This window comes from Phaenicophaeus curvirostris, chromosome 20, assembly GCF_032191515.1.
Source record: "Phaenicophaeus curvirostris isolate KB17595 chromosome 20, BPBGC_Pcur_1.0, whole genome shotgun sequence".
NCBI classification, from domain to species: domain Eukaryota; kingdom Metazoa; phylum Chordata; class Aves; order Cuculiformes; family Cuculidae; genus Phaenicophaeus; species Phaenicophaeus curvirostris.
Window position 1 is genome coordinate 9925154 of NC_091411.1, and position 20361 is coordinate 9945514.

Here is a 20361-nt window from a genome sequence, read left to right on the forward strand (position 1 = left end):
AGAAGTCCTGGCTGCCCCATCCCTGGAGGTGTTCAAGTCCAGATTGGATGGGGCTTGGAGCCCCTGATCCAGTCGGAGGTGTCCCTGCCCATGGCAGGGGTTTGGAAATGGATTATCTTTAAGGTTCCTTATAACACAAACCATTCTTCTGCTCCAAAGTCTGAGCTCAGGACAATCACCCCCCCAGGGTTTGCTCAGTGGTCACCATCCCATTTGAGAGCATGTCTGCATGGTAAATGTAGGATGTTTGGGTGCTGGGTACCTCTAATTCATCTCAGAAAATTCCTAGGCAAGATCATCACCATATCCCCAGCTGACCAGTGAATGCTCATCTGTGATAACTTGCTATTGTTGGCTTGGAGACATCATCAGAGCTCCTCTCTCTCCCTCTTCTTCCCATCAGGCAAGGAAGGGCTATCAGAAGACTATCCTGGAAATCAACACGCCCAAAGTAGAACAAGTACCTATAGTCGACATCATGTTCAATGACTTTGGAGAAGCGTCACAGAAATTTGGATTCGAGGTGGGACCAGCTTGCTTCATGGGCTAAGAGCCACCTGAAAACTAGTCTCCAAATGAGCAACCTCGTAACCTCATTGCGCCATTGAATTAATTAAAAAGAAAAAAAAAAAAAGAATTCCTTGTCACATGCACGTTCTGAAACTGGACAGCGATGGGTTATTTTTTTCCGTTTTATTTTGTTCTTCATTTTGCCCGAGTTCCTCTGTGCCACCACACCCAGATGTACCGAATCGCCGACCAAGAGGACCGTTCCCACAACAGATGCAGAATCGCATGACCGACCGCCTCACACATGGCCCGGAGACCTGTCCCTCCACAGCCACCGCTGGTGCTCCCACCACTGCTGCTCCATGGCCACCGAGCAGACCCTGCCACCATCAAAGAATTATTCTTCTCGGCATGAAGCGATACCGAGCGTTTGTCTATAGATTATTTTTTGTTTGTTTCTAAGGAAAAATGGAAAAAAAACCTTCAACCTCCGTGGTCAGCTTGAAATCCGGGCAGTCCTGGCTCCAATCCTAACCCTGCCGAAGCTCATCAGAGGCATTTTGTTGACTTCAACATTTGGATCGGCTCGAGCAAGCAGCCATCATGGCCATGTCCAGTATTTTTGATATCTCCATTGAATGGCATGATTCTAAGTTTTACCGAATTTAACCCCACGAATTTGATAGCTCAAAGTCACACTGGGCATCTCGTTCCCATGTATTAAAGGTGCTTATATTTTTGTATGTTTGTAAGTAAATATTTGTGTTGTATATTATTTTAAATGTTTTAAATGTCTCCGGCTTCAAAACTTGCATGTGACCTGTCTCTACGAAACCCACCACCCTTCCCACCACCGTCCCAGCCAAGCATCCACCTGGGAACGAAGACAGCCGGCTCACATCCCCACCTCTTCCCAACCCCAAGCCTGGATCTGGAGAGACTTGAGTCACATCCAGGCCTGAGTCTTTGCAGGATGAGGGTCCATGGAGTGGCAAACCAGCCCGCCGAGCCACGGATGCCTTTTGGAATGATTCGCTTCAAAATAAGGAAATTAAAGCCACTTCCTAATGAGATTTCTACTAAGCCTTAGTCTAAAAGTAGGATCTGCTTTGAATCTCTGCCTTTTGATACACTTTCTTACCTGAACATACATCTTTTAAATTAATTAAATTCTTCTTTTTTTCTTCAGCATTCTTTGAAAATAATAAAAATAACAAAATCCCATGTGCAGTGGCAGGTTGCAGTGACAGGGGAAATCTATTTGTCCTTTCTGAATATAAAATGTAAGGAGAAAAAAAGGAAAAAAAAAAGGTGCTTTTTATTTTTACATGTCTCTGTGGTGCTATCTATTTGAAGAACTTTAATACAACACTGGTGATAACCTGCCATTGGCCAATCTCCCCCTAGAGTTTGCTTTTTAGCCACTTTCAACCTAGACTGGAGGCTTTTGCTGCAGTCGGATTATAAATGCATGCCACCTTCATATTCCTTACGTAGAATTCCTGCTCCTTTCCTTCATTTTATTGCGGTAGCTTGTACAGCCCACGTAGAAAAAGTATGAAATGTGCTTCCATCTTGGTTTTTTATGTTTTCCAAGACTATTCATGCAGTTGAGACGGTGGTAACCAGACCAGCTCGTTCTCCGTCGCTGAACGTTTGTGGTGCTAATTTATGTATGTGTTGGATGTCCTGACGCGATGCTGAAGCCGGGTGGGTGCTCGCCCACCACGTGCTCTGGGGAGTCTGCAGTTTTCCTGGTCTTCCCACGGTGGCTCTGCCAGCGTAGCTTTATTTTTTATATATTTACATGAAGCATTTTCAGCTTGCAACCTGCCGACACCATCTTCTCTTTGGTTTCTCCCTGTTCAGATCTCTTAGCTGGAAAACAGATATTGCAGGGTGGGGTTGTTTATTACTATTATTTGGCCTGGAGTATTACAGCAACGCTTGAGCCAAGGAGGGGTTTTCACCATAAAGGAAAAGATGTCACGTTTACTGTGAAGAAAAGCCTATAGATGATGTCTTCTCCCCCCTCCTTCCCAAGTAGCAGCCGGGGAAGGGAGGCAAAGCTGTGCTGGAGGGAGCGGCGATGCCGCGCGGTGCTTTTTGGCCAGGGAGAGCCATGTCCATCCATCTCCCTTCTCCTGGTGGATTCTCTCCTCATTTTTTTTCCATTTGGGAAGGAAAAAAAAAAAGGTGCTACCCTAAAAAGTGCAGGCTCCGGCAGCAGGGCAGTGAAAAGGAGATATAATAATAATAATATATAGGAAAATTCAACTTCTAGGTCACCTCGGCAAGAGCCTTATCCAGGGCCAGTGGGAAGGTCAGAAAAGGTTGCACGTTCCTCTCTGCGCCAGATAAGCCATATCTCGCTGTATGTACCCATGTGTGCGTCTGTCTGGGTCATGTGATTCTGTTCTCAATTTTCATCAAGGGAGCTTTTTTTTTTTCTTTTAGTTTTCCTTTTATTTCTTTGCTTTAAGTAAAAAAAAAATAATAATAATTCCTCTGTTGAATTCCACAGTGTTGTAATTGTACTGAGCTCCAAACTGTTCCGATTCCCCCAGACCACTTAGCTACGGTATATTGCAATAAAATTACTACTTGTATTTGCAGACCTTCTTTTTGTGTAATTTTATTTCCCTCCTCCCTTTAATATATATGACTTGAACAAATGTTGATAAGAAAAATAAAACCTATGGAAAAAAAGTTTAGTACATAAGGCCCTTTTTAAAATATAGTGTCAAATGACATATTGTACATTTCTTCAAAGTCCAATAAACATGTCATAAAATTTAAGTGTAATGCCCATAAGAGCTATTTTTAAATATTTTAAACCTGTGTAATAAAGGAATAAATGTAATAGATTTTTTTTTTCAATAAATCAAGTTTACTGTTTCCACCTAAACCAACGTGATGTGAATGTCTTCTTGGAGTTGATTGCAGCGTGATTTCCTCACGACCCCTCTGCTCGGTGGAGCCTGCAGAGTTCATCAGAGCAGCAGTGGAAGCACTTAAAGGTAATTTATACTGTAAAATAATAATGCAAACTCACCAGAGAAAGAACTTCCAGACCTGGAATCTTGTGTTTTTTCTCCTCAGTGAGAAACTGTGGCCCAACAGTGCCAAACTCCAACCTGGAGATTTCGGTCATCGGACTTGGATGAGAAAATCAGGTTGCCACCAGCATCTCCACTTTCATCCTGGCAGCAGCTGCACTCGAAGAGTCTTTACTTGACACCACAGCCTTTGCTCTAGTTGATCTTCTCATCCCAAGATGGAAAAAAGCTATTTCTCCAGCTTCTTGGTGAGCTCCTCAATCCCCTAAACTCACATCTCAGCCCCATGGCACTACTGCGTGGATGTGCTCGGGGGAACAAGGTTGGGGATACATTTCTCATCCTCTCCTCCATGCCCCCTGCGGGTTTCACTCCAGGGATATGCGAGAAGGTGATGGATCCTCTGGAAACCACTGCAAGAATTAGCATGCATCTGCCTGCTGTCACCAGCCACGGCTGCTGGATTTGCATCACTCTGGTTCTCAAGGGCTTCTTGCAAAGATCACTTGGTTGGTGCTGCTGGTTTGCAGGTCCAATAAGATGCCTGGACCACAAAAACCTGTCCTTATATGCAGCACAGCAGGTATGTATAGAACAAGAACATATGTACCTGCTCCAACCCGCCTCTGTGCACAAAGCTCTGCAATGACCAACCCCAGATGCGTGTCCCATCAGCCTCTCCCCTTCATTCTTTGGCTAAAGTTAAGGGTAGATCTCAGATTAAGAGAGATGTTCAGATAAGGAGCCAAAGTCTCTATATAATTGTAATTGTAGTGTATATAATCTTTTAAGTCTATAACTCCTACTTAAGGAGTAGTTTGGGGAAATCTTGAGGTCTTATGGCCAAATCTTCATCCAAAAGGACCCCAGAAGTGCAGAGGTACCAGAATTAGGGGAAGAAACCAGTGGGGAAATAGCTTTAATTACTTAGGCTTGGCCAGAAATATGTAATTTATATCCTGATAATGAGTTAAGGTGACATGAACCTGGTCTGTGCTGACTTGCCAGCTGCAGTTTGCACTTGATCATTGCTGGTTGCAGCAAACACTCCTAGCAAATGCCTGAGGGTCTCGCTGTTGAGAGGGGCTTTGATCTGCCACTAGGAAAAAGCAGGGATCTGAGCAGGAACTCAATTGTTTCTGGAGATGCCAGATATAGAAGCCGCCCCATGTTTTTCACCTCTTTTTGTATAACAGAAAATCCATTATTTGCTGCTGGAGCTACAGTGCAGTAACTCTGCCAGGTGGAATACTGAGGGTAAATTTTGGAAGATCCACGAGAGAAAGCAGAGTATTGAAACAGTGTAAGCACCCAAGACAGATCAGTTTTGCTTTGAGGATGGGATGGGCCTGGGACTATTCAACCCAGAGGCTTTGCCCAGGATAAGCCTCAGCACAGTGGCTGCCTCCTGTCCGCAGGGATGGGCAGGGTCAGCAGCTCAGACCTCGAGATGCAGCACGGAGACCAATCCCAAAGCCCACACCAACCCTGGGGAGAGCAGAGTTGCCCCCACTCCTTGTGCATCCTGGGGGATGAGAGTTAACCTAAAGCAGCTGAGCCTAAATATGTTTCCAACCACCTTTAAAAGCAGCTGGGCCAGCCTGGGCAGGGGAAGCTTGAAGTCTACCAGACTTAGCTCAATTTGATTTGTGATTTTTTTTTTATTATTATTTTATTATTTTTTTTCTAACAGGTAGCGTTTTGACTGGACTGGGATTTACGCACTTCTTTGTATTAAGAAAGACGGTGAAGCCTGGACTGTTCTTCCCATCTAGTTACCTGAGCTGACCCAGGCATCACAATGTGTGCGTTTGCCTCCTGCTGTTTCCTAAGGTAAAACATGAATTGCTGTGTGACTTGCTTTCTGGCAGTAGAATGGGAATTATTTTTTGATTTATTTTTTGGCCCTGTCCTGAAGGAAGGAGCCCAGGTCCTCATATTATTTGTGTGTCTGTTGGCTGCCTGTCTGGTTTCTTGGAGCCCCTTGGCTTGCTTCAGCTGGTGGGACAGTGGCAGTCCCTAATACAGCACATTCCTATGTGGTTTGTAAGAGCAGACAGTGGAGTAAAGAGCCTTCAGCATGAGCTCAGCTGTGTATTAGCCACCTGAGACTCCACTGAGGTAGGATGGGAGGCACAGGGAGCTGTGAGGTGCTCACTCGGGATGAAGCGCTGGTGCAGGTGCCTCCTGGCCGGGGCTGTTTGGGAGCAGCCGGTGTGTGGGGGCAAACTGGGATGGAGCTGTGGGGTTGCCATCTGCCAGCCCGGCTGCCCGCACGGCAGGACCAGCTTGGCACGGTGGAAAGTGCCTTTTCCAACATGCAGCTCCCTCTAATTATGCTTCTTCAGGGGCTGCGCTAGCAGCGACCAGCAAGCTCCTGCTCCTCCTGGGAGCTGGTAGGGAAGGAGGCTGGGGGTGCAGCTCCCTGGGGAGGCACAGCTCTGCCATGCACCACTCCCAGTCTGATCATACCGTGATCACACACCATTTGCTCTCTGTGAGACACAACAGCTTTGGTTGGGATGCACCCTGATCTATTATTATCTCTCAGAGTGATGCTCCTCCTGGCTCCTTAAATACCGTGTTTATATGGAGCTGGGGAATACAAAAATGGCTAAAAAAGAGGTGTTAGCTGTGGTTACATTTAGAGACTGAATCCTGGGCATCTCTTCCCTGTGGTCTAGGTGAATTTGGGCAAATAACCTAGAAGAAGTACTGTGAATGAGTATTTTATACAAAATATTGGGCTTCCTTAGTGTGACTAAAGCCCTCCTGGAAAGAGCAAGACAAAGTGGGAGGCTATCATGAAAAGGGGAGAGGAACATGCCTTAGCATGGAAAGAATATGTCAAACGTTAGGTAGAGTGAGGTTTTCACAGTATACAAGGCAAACTAGAGCTATTGTCATTGTTCAGCTGCATTTGTCCAGCATCTTCTCCCCAGCTGGGCCTGGTTTGGCTTCTGATTGAGACAATAACAAAAAAAAAAAAAAAAAGGCTAGAACTGATCTGATCTGCCGTTCTTGGAGGAAAAAAACTCACACCTCTCCGTGGCTTTCTATGAGAAAAGAGCAAGTGAGCTGGCAGTGCCTCCTGGCAGTTCCATGCTGCTTGTAAATTAAGCTGCAGAGGCTCCAGCAAAAGCTAATACAGTGCAAGTCAAATGGATCCCCTTTCTCTTAACACCTTGCACAGGAACTGTGCCACTGCAAATTCACTGCTCTGGCTTTGCTGCCAGCCAGGCGCTCCACCAGACAGACAATTTCCAGATATATTCTCTTTTTTTAGCAGGGGTGATCTGAGCAGGACAGAGCGCTGCTGCGAGTCGCATCAGGCTAATTGTTGTGTCCCTTGGCACTGCCAGCCTGGGCTCCTCTGCCAAGAGCATCGCGTCCCTTCCTCAGCCAGGGTTCAGGTGAAGGGCGCGGAGCAGTGATGCTCAGGACCTTCACCCACAGCGTGGCTGGAAGTGGTCAATCATCATAGAATCATTAGGTTGAAAAAGACCCTTGAGATCATTGAGTCCAACCATACCTGTCCACTACTAAATCATACCCCTAAGCAATTCATCTACTCATCTTTTAAACCCTTCCAGGGACGAGGACTCAGTTCCCTCCCTGGGAAGCCTCTGCCAGTGCCCGTGAGCCTTTTCAGGCAGCTGCCTGGTGCTGCTGAGGGCTGACTCTGAGCTCATCCGACACAGCCTCCTCTTCTCCTCCACATCCCCCTCTGCTCTGCTGTGCCGCATAGAGCGACAGCAGCTGGTGGGAAGCACTGGTTTGTCATAACTACCTATAAATCATCATGTCACTGCAGTGGAGACTTAGAGTTTATCCTTCTTTTCTGGTTTCTCTCCGTGTATTTTTCCTCGCTTTGAGGCAAGAGCGGCCTCTGAAGCTGACCTGGGCTGATGTTTGCAACATCTATCAAACAGTTTAACAAGTGCTGCTCTCCTGCCGTTATACAATGGCACAAAACTCAGAGCTCTAACACTTTTCAAGGCATGGGGCTTAATCCAAGTTCTGAGGCTCTACTGACACTAGAGAGTATAAAGCTACAGCTTCATGACTTGAGCAAAGATTGGAAAACACCAAGTTTGAATACCAGCCCTGGCTTTCGTGCTTACAGCCACGTACCAGGATGTGTAGTAGGTCTGGGGTGTCTCCCACAGGAGGTGGTAGTGAGGTGGTTGCTGATCTTTTCCCCCAAGCAACAAGCGATAGAATGAGAGGAAATGGTCTCAAGTTGCACCAGAGGAGGTTTAGGTTGGATATTAGGAAAAATATCTTTACTGACAGAGAGGTGAAGCAGTGGCAGAGGCTGCTCAGGGCAGTGGTGGAGCCTGCATTCCTGGAGGGGTGCAAAAAACCATGTAGATGTGGCACTTGGTGACATGGTTTAGCAGGCATGATGGTGTTGGGTTGACAGTTAAACTGAATGAGCTTAGAGGTCTTTCCCAACCCCAATGATTCTATGATTCCCCCTGGACTGGTCTCCATCTCTCCCCCTAAAGGAGCAAGTTGCTGTGCAAAATCACCAGCGCCAAGCTCTGGTCTACTGGGATTGTCCTTCAAAGGCACTATGGAGCAATCCTTTGGGTCATTACAGGCTAGAAATAATTTACTATTAACTTATCCCTCCCTTGATGCTTCCAGCTGTGGGGAATTGTGATCCTCTGTTGCATCAAGGAAAGCTTCAGTACCAGCATCTTCTCTGGGTGCATAATAAACCTGCTGGATTCGGAGCCCTCACTGGGTTTGCCTCAAGTTGCAGCACTGAAAGCTGGTTTTACTTTTGATCTCCAAAGCAGGGGGGTGTTAATGTGCTGTAGTTTTATTTATGGCATCTATTGCCATTTCATTTATTCCTTGTAACTTCTCTGCCTGCAGATTTTTTCCATCCTGGGGCATCATGGCAGCAAAGTGATTTTCTCCAGAGGTACAAACTCAATAGTTCAGACAGGCCCTGCGTGTTTCTACCTTCACAGCAAACAAAACTTAGCAATTTATACTTGTATTTAATGGGTTTTCTCAAATAGCCCAGAGCAAAAATAAACACCCCAAAGAAATCAAACGCATGAAAACCCTAAAGAAGAAGCTGTTTTTCTCCTTCAGAGAGAAGCCAACATGCTTGTTTTTTAAGAGATGCATAACTAAGAGAGCTCTGAAGCGCTAAAATTACATCTTGTAAGGCACAGGCTGTCACGCTCAGAGGCACCCCTGGAATTGCTGCTCGACACAGCTGAACGCAGAGAGCGAACGTGCCAGCTTTGGGCCCTGCTTTGGGACATAACATTCTCATTCTGACTAATTATTAATATGTTAATTTGACAACTAGATGTTCCTCTTTGCAGAAATTTTTCTTGGCTTTTTGTCAGCTGCTCCTTAGCTTGGCAAATGTTCATTTTTCTGTATTCCCTCAGCTCGGGCAGGGCAGAGCCACAGGCTGCACCTGGGAACCCTTCCCTAAGCACCCTAGGGCTGCTCAAGATTGTAACTGTGTCAGCTAAGCATCGTTTGGGCACTGACTGCTCAACTGGCCTTGGGAACATCCCCTCGTGTGGCCAAGCCCCCTGCAAAAGGCAGGTGCTGGGCTGCAACTGTGGTTGTGCCATTGCCTGGGGGCACAGAGGGAAAAGATGTACTGACTGTGCCTTGTGAAGTGCAAAAACTTCACCTAGGTGTCTGAGCAGGGACTGTAACCTGGGTTCCTCTGCATGAGTGGTCTCCTGTCCACATACAATCAGAGAAATCCTGAGCTGGAAGAGACCAACAAGCACCATTGAGTCCAACTCCTGTTCCTGCATTGGACAACCCAAACGTTCACATCGTGTGTCTGAGAGCATTGGCCAAATGCTTCTGGAAAATCTTCAGTCTTGGTGCTTGTCTGCTTCCTCGGGGAGCTGTTCCAGTGCTCCACACCCTCTGGGTGAAGAACCTTTTCCTAATGCCCAACCTAACCCTCCCTTTGAGCATCTTCCTGCCGTTCCCAAATATGTATATGTCCTAATACGTACACAAGTGTGGTGAAGAGCTTGGTCTCTTTGGGATTGCAGTGCTAATTCACATCCAAACATCTGCTGGGAGCTCCCAGAGAGAAGCCTGGGTTGGAAAAGTGCTTCCCTTTAGCCCCCACCTCCCTGGGAGCTGAAGCATCTCTGCTGCAGGTTGGACCCCAGCCCAGAGCTGCTCCTCGCTGCTGCCAGTGTGATGTTGAATTTCAGGAGAAAGCAGGAGCAGCCACCAGAAAAAAAAAAACAATGTCCCTTTTAAAGGTTTTTCTTCAAGCAGGCTGATCAGAGGCCCTGTTGAAATGGAAATCAAAAGCTGCCAGACTTGAAACATTAATTAAGATACACAACAGGGAGAGAGGAGGAGAAGGAAGGAGGGGAGCGTCTCCTTGTGAATTATCTGCTCTGTGAGGAAGTGTTTGTGTATTCAAAATGCGTCTATCATTTTGGTGGCGAATGAAAGAAATTGAATCAAACTACATGGGAAGTTTGTATACCACCATGGATTTTATTTTCAAACTTGCGGCGGGCAGAGATTAACCTTGCTGAAGGGCGAGAGACGAGCGGGTAGAATGTGTGAAAAATTAATCCCTGCAATAAATTTCTACAGGAGGAAACACTGAGCAGTGTTAAATATTTATTGTATATAAAGACCTTCATCCCACCCCAGCTTTCTGTCCTGCTTTGCATTTCATTTGCTGATGCACCGTAGCCTACCTGGCCAGCAAAGCAGCATGCCTGGTTCACACTGTGGCCTGGATTGTGAGTGCCTTTGCTGCACAATACAGCTGCTAATCCATCTATTACTGCTGGAAAACATAAATGTTTTTGTAGGAACTGTCTTTAAGCATGCACTGACACAGCAGGACCCATCCGTGGTTTTTGCATCCCTAGCTCCAGTGCTGTGGTGCCTGGGGAGCCTTGTAGCCAATGTCCAAGGAGATAAAATAATGCACAATTTTTAGTCCATAGCCTCAGCATTCAGGGAAGGAAGAATAGGTGCTAAAATAAGCCTTTGGAAAAGCCATTCAGTCCTGAATAGCACCTCTCATCTCTTAAGCCTTACGGGTTTTATATGCCGAGGTAATCACTTTCTGATCATCAATTCTGCTGTAGCGTTTGTTCCATGCAGGGGAGGGATGTCACCAAGCAGCTCACCTCGATGACAGGGGTCACCTCACCCCAAAATGCCTCCACTGATGTTCCCTGTCACCTTCCTGTGAAGGAGGCCTGGAAAAATCCTCTGCGGGTCACATACGGCCCCGTGAGTTTGAGCAGCTCAAGCGCTGCTGCTGCTACCCCTGCCCCCTCCCTCTTCTGCTGCTACAAGTGGACACTGGTCTACCTGGAGAAGAAAAACGGGATTCAAATATAGATCTTGAAATAGGTCAAAAAAAAAGAGATCAGAAGTTCCCAATGTTTCCTTCCACTCTCTACATGCAAGCTCCCTAGGGATTAATTAGTGCTTTCCCAGGGCCTGGAAAACACAAAGCACCACGCGTGTATTTTTAGTAGGTCTGAGGGGGATGTAGAACACTTCTCCATACTTTGCTCCATCTCTTTTTCCTGTAATTTCCCCACTTCACGTCTGGCAAAACACAGACGCTTCTATTGCCGAGTGTTGTATGAGCTAATTAAACAAATGTTTCCAAAAGGCTTTGAGACCCTTGGTTGAAAGCCAGCTATTTGCTGTTAAATATTGTTAATAAGGTCAGCGATGCTCCAGGCCCAAAATATTTATGTTAAATACGCTAGACAAAATAATTGAGAACCCCCACACACGCCCCAGCTCCTGCAGCATCTCCAATTCCAGCCAGAGCTTGAATGCTGCTAGGAAAATGCTGTAATTGCTCCACCAGAATGGCCATGGAGGTCCCCCATCTCCTCCTCTGCTTGCATGCTGTGGAGCTCTAGGTTTTCCTTTTCTCCTGTGTAAGGAATAAGTCATTTGCCACCTTGATTTTTTCGCTCCCTCCCCTCTAATGATTGATACCGTTGTGCTTAAAGGGGAGAAAATCAAATTGTGCTGATCTATGACCAGACACTATTTATTCTCATAGTCTCATCTGCAATTTGTTCAGCATCTTTGGAATTAAAATCCCTTTGCAATCTCCCCAGCTAGCTGAAAATATGCTATTATTGCCTTCCTCTTCCTTCTCAGATGTCTTTTCGCTCTGATCAGGGCACGATGTTATCAATGATGTGATTCTGCTTTACATTCAGATGGTTGTGGAAGTTTTGGACTGTAAATAATGTTCCTTTGCAGCTCTGTCGGGTTTACTCTAATGGTTTTTTTTTACCTTTTCTTCTTTCTTTTCCTTCTCTCTTTCCCTCTCTATCATTCTTTCTTCACATCTTGGAATGGGTGATAAATTAATCATTTCTTCCCCCGTAGCAACCGCCAACGTACAATATGGAGCGAATTATTTCACACCTGTGATTTAGACTTGGAGGTCACCCTGCAAATGGCAAAAAAAAAAAAGCTTATCTCATGGATCCTGGGCTGCCTGCGAGGAACAAACCAGCCTGGCACAGAAACATGTCTCAGCACATTAGTCCTAGAAAGCAAGCGACAGTCCTAGTGTCCCTCCTTTGTCCCCAGCACCCAGAGCAGGGACAGCCTGGCCAGATGAGTCCACGCCTGAGTGCATTTCTGGAGCAGATGCAGGCTGGTTTCTGCTTTTTGCAGGAATTAAGATGGTTTGTGTGGGTGTTTTCTACTTGGCAGGATGACCTGGGCTGGCATACATGTGCCTGCTGGATCTTGCCCCAGCTGCCCAGAGCTGGTCAGATGTGATCGGAAAGGCTGGTTTATGGCAAAGCTTTTTTTATCGTTTGAATAGAAATAGAAAGCAGCTGAGGGCAGGTGGTGTTGAGCCATCCTGTTGAGCACCACAGGGTTCTAATGGCTAGAAACTACCCATGGCAGACGAAGCTGCCTCTTGCACCCTCTGCCAGTCACAGACAGGAGCATCTTCATGGCACCAGTTACACCCGGCTTGACTTCGGTGTGCTGAAGTGGGCTTAGTGTCCTGGACCCAAACTCTGGATTAGCCCAAACCCATTCTAGGGGCTGTAGTATGTGACCCTGGTGGGATGCTACATTGCTAGGGCAGAGCTGCAGGGTCTGGTTTGTGTCCATGCTTTTCATCTCAGGAGAAGAGCCCAGGAGGCTCCAGCTGGGATGGGGGCAGGGGGCAGGACCCCTTTAATCCGTTTGCAAGACGCTGCCTTGCCCCAGTGTTGCTCCAGAGGTGATGGTGTTTGGCCACGGAGGAGAGGAGACTCACTCTTCTCTTGCTGCTCTGGCGCCTTCTTTTGGTTGCCCACGGGGAAGAGCTGGAAAGGACTCGCAGACCCCATCAGGATACATTTTCCTAGTGTTCCACCCTTTAATTTCCAGTACAAATAACAATTTCTGACTAGAAGGAAATCCACCTGAAATGTATGTCCCATAGAGTCATTATCCACTTGAAAAGGCTTTTCTGGGGCTGATCCAACCCCCTTCTCATGGCTGTGTTTCTATTTATTTTTTAAAAGCAAAAGATTTCACGTTGCTTTGTTTCTAATTTTCTAGCGAGCTAATCGGATCGACAAGCAGAGAAAGGAGCTTTCAAGAGAAGCAGCTGCTGAATAGCAGATAGCATATAAAGCTGGGTGTGTAATCCAAGCTGTACCCACAGCCTTATTAAGATCTAGATGTTTTATTGCAGGCATATATCCGGCTGGATTTCATATTAAGTTTTGTGATTTCCCCCTTTCCCCCTCCTTTTCTTAACACTTTTTTTTCCTTCATATAATTTGCTGCCTTTTGCTGGAGGAAAGAGTCTCTTAACTGGTACACGTGTTGCACCGAGCAACATCCTCAATTTAAATGGAAATTCTATCAATAACAAATGCACTATAGAGATATCATTCAGAGGTAAAATAAAAAACAGAGCTCAAACCCATCGGTACATGAACAGCCACAGTCATCTTGCAGAGGCCGATTGCAGATAATAAAGTGCCCGTTTGTTTGCAGCCAAGGCAGTGTAAATTATCTGGAGGAAATATGAGTTCAGTAATCAAGCCTGAAAAATCAAATTAAGAGGGGGGGAAGGAGTGGGAATCTCTTTATATAGTTACTATTATCGTTTATTGCAGCAACCCTGAAAGACTTTGGCTGAAAATAGGGGCCAACATGTGGACAAGGAAGCAGAGAGAGATGCTACGGGAGCAAGAATAAGTCTGCAGCAGATGTGAGTAACAGCTTTACCCCTTCTCGCTGCCACTGGGGAGATGATGGTTTAAATGACTCGGTCAAGAGTACATGGAGTCTGAGGTGGATAACAGAACTAAATGCATGGTTGGGTCCCAGCCTGTTGCCCGAGGTGGATAACAGAACTAAATGCATGGTTGGGTCCCAGCCTGTTGCCCTGTCCAAGTCTGCAGCTTTTTCTACCTGTCGTCTTTTCTCACAATTCACCAATCATATTTCAAGCCTGATTGTACATTTCTTGGCTCAGTGATTTTTCTATACCATGTAGTGCTATGGATGCCCTGTAATGCGTCCCTGATGGGGTTGAAGCCTAAATGTTAATAATAATGTAAAATAAAATGGGGTGGGAATATATTTATCCTTTTTCTTGTGGACAACAGGGAGAAAACCTAAGACAAAATATTCTGTTTTCCTTTCATCACTCAGAATTCCAGGAATCCTCAGAAACAGCTCTTTTCTGGATGAGAAACTTTTCAAAACAAGAAACTTCACCACATGTCCATATTGTAAAAAAAGCCATTTTCACCTAAAAGAGATGCTTTGAGGAAAAATTTTTAGCCAGCTGTAAAAATAAATCTTTGAATATTGCTTCCTTTGACTGATGAGATTTATAGGCATTGCACAGATGATTTATAGAGAGAATTGCAAAGAGATGCTTTCTTGACTGCACTCAACAGAGCCAAAGTCTTGGACTTCTCCCCAGCTGGTTTCATTTGCGACACAGTGCACAGGGGTGAGGATGCTCCAGCTCCTTCAAAGATGGAAAAAGTTCCTGGTCCCTGTCCAGATTTGGATTGTAGCTGATTTTCTGAATCTGTCGAGATTCATTTATCACTGTGATGGATCCTCTGCCCATATGTTTAAATACCAAAGAAATGCAGCCTTGCAAATATCTGCTCACTCGGGATGAATAATTTTGGCTGACAGGCAATCAAGAAAAGATTAGTATTCTTGTTGCCATCAACAACTGTAAGATACTTGGTGAGAAGTTTCCATGTCCCTACTTTCTGCAGAGCCCCGTGGCATCTCACCATTTGCTGATGATGATGTAAGTGCAGTTTGCTTTTTCCCTGCCTGCTTGGTCCCAAAGTGCGAATCTCTTTGCAAACCCCCAGCACCTCCCTCAAAAATAATACGAGCACGGCCTTGCACCTTGTGTTGTTATGGCCTCAAGTTGTGCCTGGGGGGTTTAGATTGGATATTAGGAAAAAATTCTTTACTAAAAGAGTAGTGAAGCATTAGCAGAGTCTGCCCAGGGCTGTGGTGGAGTCACCATCCCTGGAGGAGTTAAAAAAATGTGTAGATGTGACCCTTCAGGACATGGTTTAGTAGGCCTGTTGATATTGTGTTGATGGTTGGATTTGATGATCTTAGAGGTCTTTCCCAGCCTTAATGATTCTATGATTCTAGTCTATAAATCACATCAGGAAAAATGAAATTTCAGGAGCCTGCAAGCCCCACCAGACCAGGGCTGATGCTGAATTCTTCAATCCTTTGGAGCTTAGGTTTCAGCTTAGCCCTTTATAACTGGTGTTGTACTCACGAGATATTTCTGAGCCTGTGGAAACCAGAGTAGTGAGGAGAAATTACAGGTAATCATCTGTACTGTCTGCTTGGACTGAGTCTACTTTAAGAAAGGCCGGAGGAGCCACCTGAGTGAAATAAAAGGCATTAAGGAGAGAAGAAATCTACTTCACCCAAAGCTATTTTTCTCTGAGATTGAGGAAGAAATCTCCTTTGCCTTAGTGTACATCCTTGGACGGTAACAGGAGTCTGCTGGGTGAAATACTATATCAGAAAACTACAGTTTCATTCACTAAATAGAGTTTCAGAGAGAGGGAAGAAATGGTGCATCCTGAGGAGCATGAGAGGCAGCAAAAGCTCTTTAACACCTTTAGTTCCTATGTAGCATCTGCTGGTATTTTATTTTTGGCACCTATGAAGCATCTATTATCCCTGCTGAGTTTTTACCCAGTCATGTTTGCTTATGGAAAACTAAAATCCACCAGATAATAAATAAATGCCAGCAACAAAATAAAATAAATAACAAAGCAGATGCTTCCAAGAAGGGAGCTGGGCCTTGAGCAGCAGAAGGCTGGATTGCCCCACAGACATGATACCTCTGATTCAAGGGGGCCTACAGGCACCAAAAACGTTTTTCAGAGGAACCTATTTCTTCTGCTGGATCTAATGATTATATCGGCTGGAAGAACTGCATCCCCTCAGGGCAGCCCTTCTCACTGAACCAAAGAAGTTGTGTGATTTTTCAGGGTGGAGGAACAAGGAAAGGTTAACGTATTATTAAAAACTTCATTAATATGCTAATGATCAAGAAACTTATGCTAAAAATCATTTCTAACCAATTACTTCTTCCACCGCACCTTTCCCCTTTGGGGCACATAGCCCAGCACAGTGCTAAATGACTTTTTGAACATCTCCTCAGGCTTTCTAGGACACTTTCCTCAGGTTGAAGCTCTGGGGACAGATCCAGTGTTGCAGATGAGGGCTGAAAGCAGCCCCTCTTCCAGCCACAGAATCATGGAATGTCCTGAGTGGGAAGGGACCCACACGGACCATCTAGTCAAACTCCTGTCCCTGCACAGGACAATCCCAAAATTCTCACTCTTTGTCTGAGGGCATTGTCCAAATGCTTCTGGAATATTGTCAGGCTTGGTTGGAACTATGATTGCTTTCCTGAAGAGCTATTGCAGTGCTCCACCACTCTCTGGGTGAAGAACCTTTTCCTGATATCCAACCTTACCCTCCCCGGCACATCAGCCTGTAATTCACTCAGGTCCTATCGCTGGTCACCAGAGAGAAGAGATGAAGAAGAGAAGCCACCCAATGGACTCTCCCTCCAAGGACAAGGACCACGCAAGGACCTGACCTGGCTTTCCCACGCATCCTGATTTGAAGGGCAGCCAGCGAGGGCGACAAGAGGTTCACAAGGGCTGCTCCTGCCCTGTGCTTTGCTGGCACAGATGGGTCGACAGGCAGATTGCCACGCCATGGAGTTGTTTTTCCCTCGTGCCGTCTGTCACGAGGAGCCTCTTCGCTGTGACTCACGGTCAGGTCCATCTGTTCCCACCAGTGAGCTTCCTTGATGCCGGCAGGACCATTGGCGCTCGCTTCCCTCCAACAAAAAATTAAATACACCTTTGGAGAGGGACCATCGGCACGGGGCTGATATTTCAGAGCTTAACCATGGCATGGAGTTCTCACCACCTTATGCTCTCACCATCTTTTACTTGAAGAAGTTATCTCATTGCTGAACTTGGATGCTGCTGACTCATTTATTCCACTGCTTTTGGGCTGGCTATATATATTTCGACACTAAGGCATGCTTTGTATTTCAAGGGGAGGTGGGAGAAAGGGAAAAGAAGCAGGAGGAGAGAGTGTTACATTACTCAGATTCGTATCCAGATTGAGGTTTGCTGTAATGGCTTGCAAATGAATTGATGTCCCATAAATATCAATGTGTTTTAAAGCTTTCTTGCACACCATAACTTGACATCTCTCCAGCTCCAAGGAACCAGGGCACTTGAAAAAGTGTGAACTTCCAGGGAATGGGTCTCCTTCCCATCACAACAGAGGGGAAGAAAAATTAGGGGCTCCTTGCCCACCTCTTCACCATGTCTCCTCCACACCATTACACCTCCTTCTGCATCAACCTTCCTCCCTGTTCATCCTCATCAACTCCCCAGTGCTTTTCAGTTCTGCAGTGGAAACATTTCTTAGCTCCCATGCTTTCCACTCGAAATTATTCTTTCCCTCTGCTATTTTTTACCAGTCTGACACTCCCAGATGTGTTCTCCTGAACAGTAGGGGTGCGGAAATATTGTAGAATTGGTTAAAAAGGGAATAAATCCTTTTTGGTATTAGCATCAGGTACTCAAGTTTGTACTCTCCTCAGAGAGGTGGGATGAATGCCTTCCAGAAGCTGCTTTCTTTCCCTGCTGAACTGGGCTCACCTAGAACCAGTTGCTTTCCCTTTAGATAACTGTCAGAGAAGAATTTAATCACACTTTTAGACTGGAATTGTAAAAGGGACTTAGGCATCCACATCCCTTTGTATAATTAGTCCCTCCAGCATGGTAAAGTCGCTGAGGAGACCTTATAGCAGCCTTCCAGTACTTAAACAGGGCCTGCAGGAAAGCTGGGGAGGGGCTCTTTATCAGAGGGTGCAGTGATAGGATGAAGTGAAATGGTTTCAAGCTGAGAGAGGGAAGATTGAGATGAGATCTTAGGAAGAAATGTTTTCCTGTGAGGGTGGGGAGGGCCTGGCTCATGTTGCCCAGAGAAGTCATGACTGTTCCATCCCTGGAGGCGTTCAAGGCCAAGCTGGATGGGGCTTGGAGGCCCTGATCCAGTGCAAGATGTTCCTGCCCATGGAGGGTTTGGAACTGGATGGGCTTTGAGGTCCCTTCCAACCCAAATCATTCTACGATTCTACTATAAACGTCCAGCACCCTGTCTGCTGGTGGGTCTCAGGGCTGGGGCCAGCATCTGCAGCCACAGAGGCCTCACCTTGGGAAGCTGAAACAGCCAAAATAAAGACTTGATTTTGATAGCTTTCATGCAGATATCCAGGAAAACAAGCCAAAAGTGATGATTAGGAATCTCCAGGTACATCCCCCCTATGTCTACGGCCTGTAAGGTTATTTAAAAAGTAAATAAACATGCATACAGGTGTGCGTTCTGGGTCTGTTACCTCACTGAACCCCGTGTGGTGAGTGCTAACAGAGAGCTGCTCTAAGAATTTTGAAAGTGCCAGGTGGATGTTCATAAATCCTACAGTGCCAGACATTTTTCTTCTGGGAGTCAGACCACTGCTGTGGCTGTGTAAATCACTGTGTACAGAGTCTTTATTGGGTGCTATAAATCTCAAAGCTCTCACCTTCACCTTTTTTTTTTTTTTTCCCTTTTGTCTTCAATAATTAAAGGCCAAACTGAGAAGGAGAAATGTTTTCCTGTGAGGGTGGGGAGGCCCTGGTCCAGGTTGCCCAGAGCAGTGGTGGCTGCCCCATCCCTGGAGGGGTTCAAGGCCAGGTTGGATGGGGCTTGGAGCCCCTGATCCAGCAGGAGGTGTCCCTGCCCAGGGCAGGGTTGGAACTGGATGAGCTTTAAGGTCCCCTGTGAGCCAAATTGTTCTATGACTGTGATTCCATGAAAAGAGCCTGTCTTGGTTTTAAACTTAAGACAAGTCCATCACAAACACTAGAGTATTGCTGCTGTCATTATTCATCTTCCTTCTTAAAAATATGACTTATATTCCTAGTCAGGAATGGAAAAAAAAAAAAGAAAAGATTGCTTAGTGGGAGACCCAGAACTCTTGCTGTCAGGGAATTCACATTGGGCACTACGTAAAACAGAAGAAACTCCAGTTTTTTTTTCTTTCTTTCATGGGGCCTCCTTCCAAATTAGAATGAATGAGATGATCATAAGGGTATAAGTAAAGGATACTGAAAGAACAGTCCAAATTGTTTTAGAAATTGATCTCAGGGGGAACACAGTTATAAAAATTAAGCCAATTAGACTGACTATGGGTTAGTTTTCCCCTTCATGTGAAGCCCACAGTTTTAATTAATCACTGGGTCTTTCTGCAGGGCCACATTAATAGACAAGGGCATAGTGACCTTTTCTTTCTCAGCGAGTTCATTACAGCCCTGCTTATTGCTACGAAGCATCATAGCTTTGTGCTTGCAGCTGCTTTAAAGGCAAAATGAAAGCCATAACTGGGGGTCAACCCAAAGGCACATCAAGCACATCATCCGAAACTAAGAAGTCCTCGGTGTCTACCTTCATGTGTGCTTTTCTTTCTGTGAATCTACAGCTCCTGGAAGAAGGGGAGTTAGAAATAGGGCAGCTAATGGTGGACAGTCTCCACAGGGGCCAAGGGACAGAGCCTCTGATGCCTTTTGGGATGTATGGATCTTCTTTTCAAAGGCGTTTGCTCAACTTTGTATGAAAGCCACCGGGACACAAGCATTTCATATGTGTGGATGCTTGTGAAAGTGTCCCCTTGCCTGCCTGACATCCCTCATGCTCTGCCTACAGGTGAACATGGATTTCTCCTTTCCCTTTTCCACCTTTCTACTACTTCCCTGTTATCTTCCACTCCTTTTGAGAAAACTACCATTAGAGGCTTCTTAAGGAAATCTTATGAGAGCAAAAGCATCTTTAAAGTGCCGATAATTTCAACACCTTATCTTGCACTGCATGACCAGGTTCCCCATGAGCATTTTGAAACACCAACAGGCGTTATAGAAAGTTAAACTTTCTGGATGCTCTATGGTCCTTGCCTGGAGGTTGGGCTATATCTGCCATCACAGCCATCGTCCTCAGCACTGTCTGCATGATGAATCCTAAATACACAGGAGGGAACGTCCTTTTACTGTACCCAGGGCACTACTAAAGGTCTGAGGGAATGGAAGTGGGACAGGGATTTCAGTCTCAGCAAAGGCGAGAAGCTCAAGATGCTTTTCTAAGGTTTGTTTTAAAAGGATTGACATGGCTGACTGTGGAG

The 20361-nt window shown here is 45.7% G+C and overlaps 2 protein-coding genes and 1 long non-coding RNA gene across 4 annotated transcripts in view; 2 read left to right on the plus strand and 1 right to left on the minus strand.

Annotated features, from left to right (window-relative positions):
- COL5A1 (collagen type V alpha 1 chain) overlaps positions 1–3013 on the plus strand; it is a 149276-nt gene extending 146263 nt beyond the window's left edge. For both annotated transcript variants that reach the window (XM_069873655.1, XM_069873656.1), the window contains exon 66: positions 404–3013. In XM_069873655.1, the coding sequence (XP_069729756.1) occupies positions 404–550 (147 nt within the window). In that variant the 3' untranslated portion in view covers positions 551–3013. The remainder of the gene's footprint in view (positions 1–403) is intronic.
- The window catches only part of PIERCE1 (piercer of microtubule wall 1), a 378509-nt gene that overhangs the window by 150753 nt on the left and 207395 nt on the right, over positions 1–20361 (minus strand). The window lies entirely within an intron of this gene.
- On the plus strand, positions 12661–14169 carry LOC138729218 (uncharacterized). Its single transcript, XR_011338858.1, has 3 exons — positions 12661–13234; positions 13721–13898; positions 13948–14169. It is a non-coding gene; the product is annotated as an uncharacterized lncRNA (long non-coding RNA).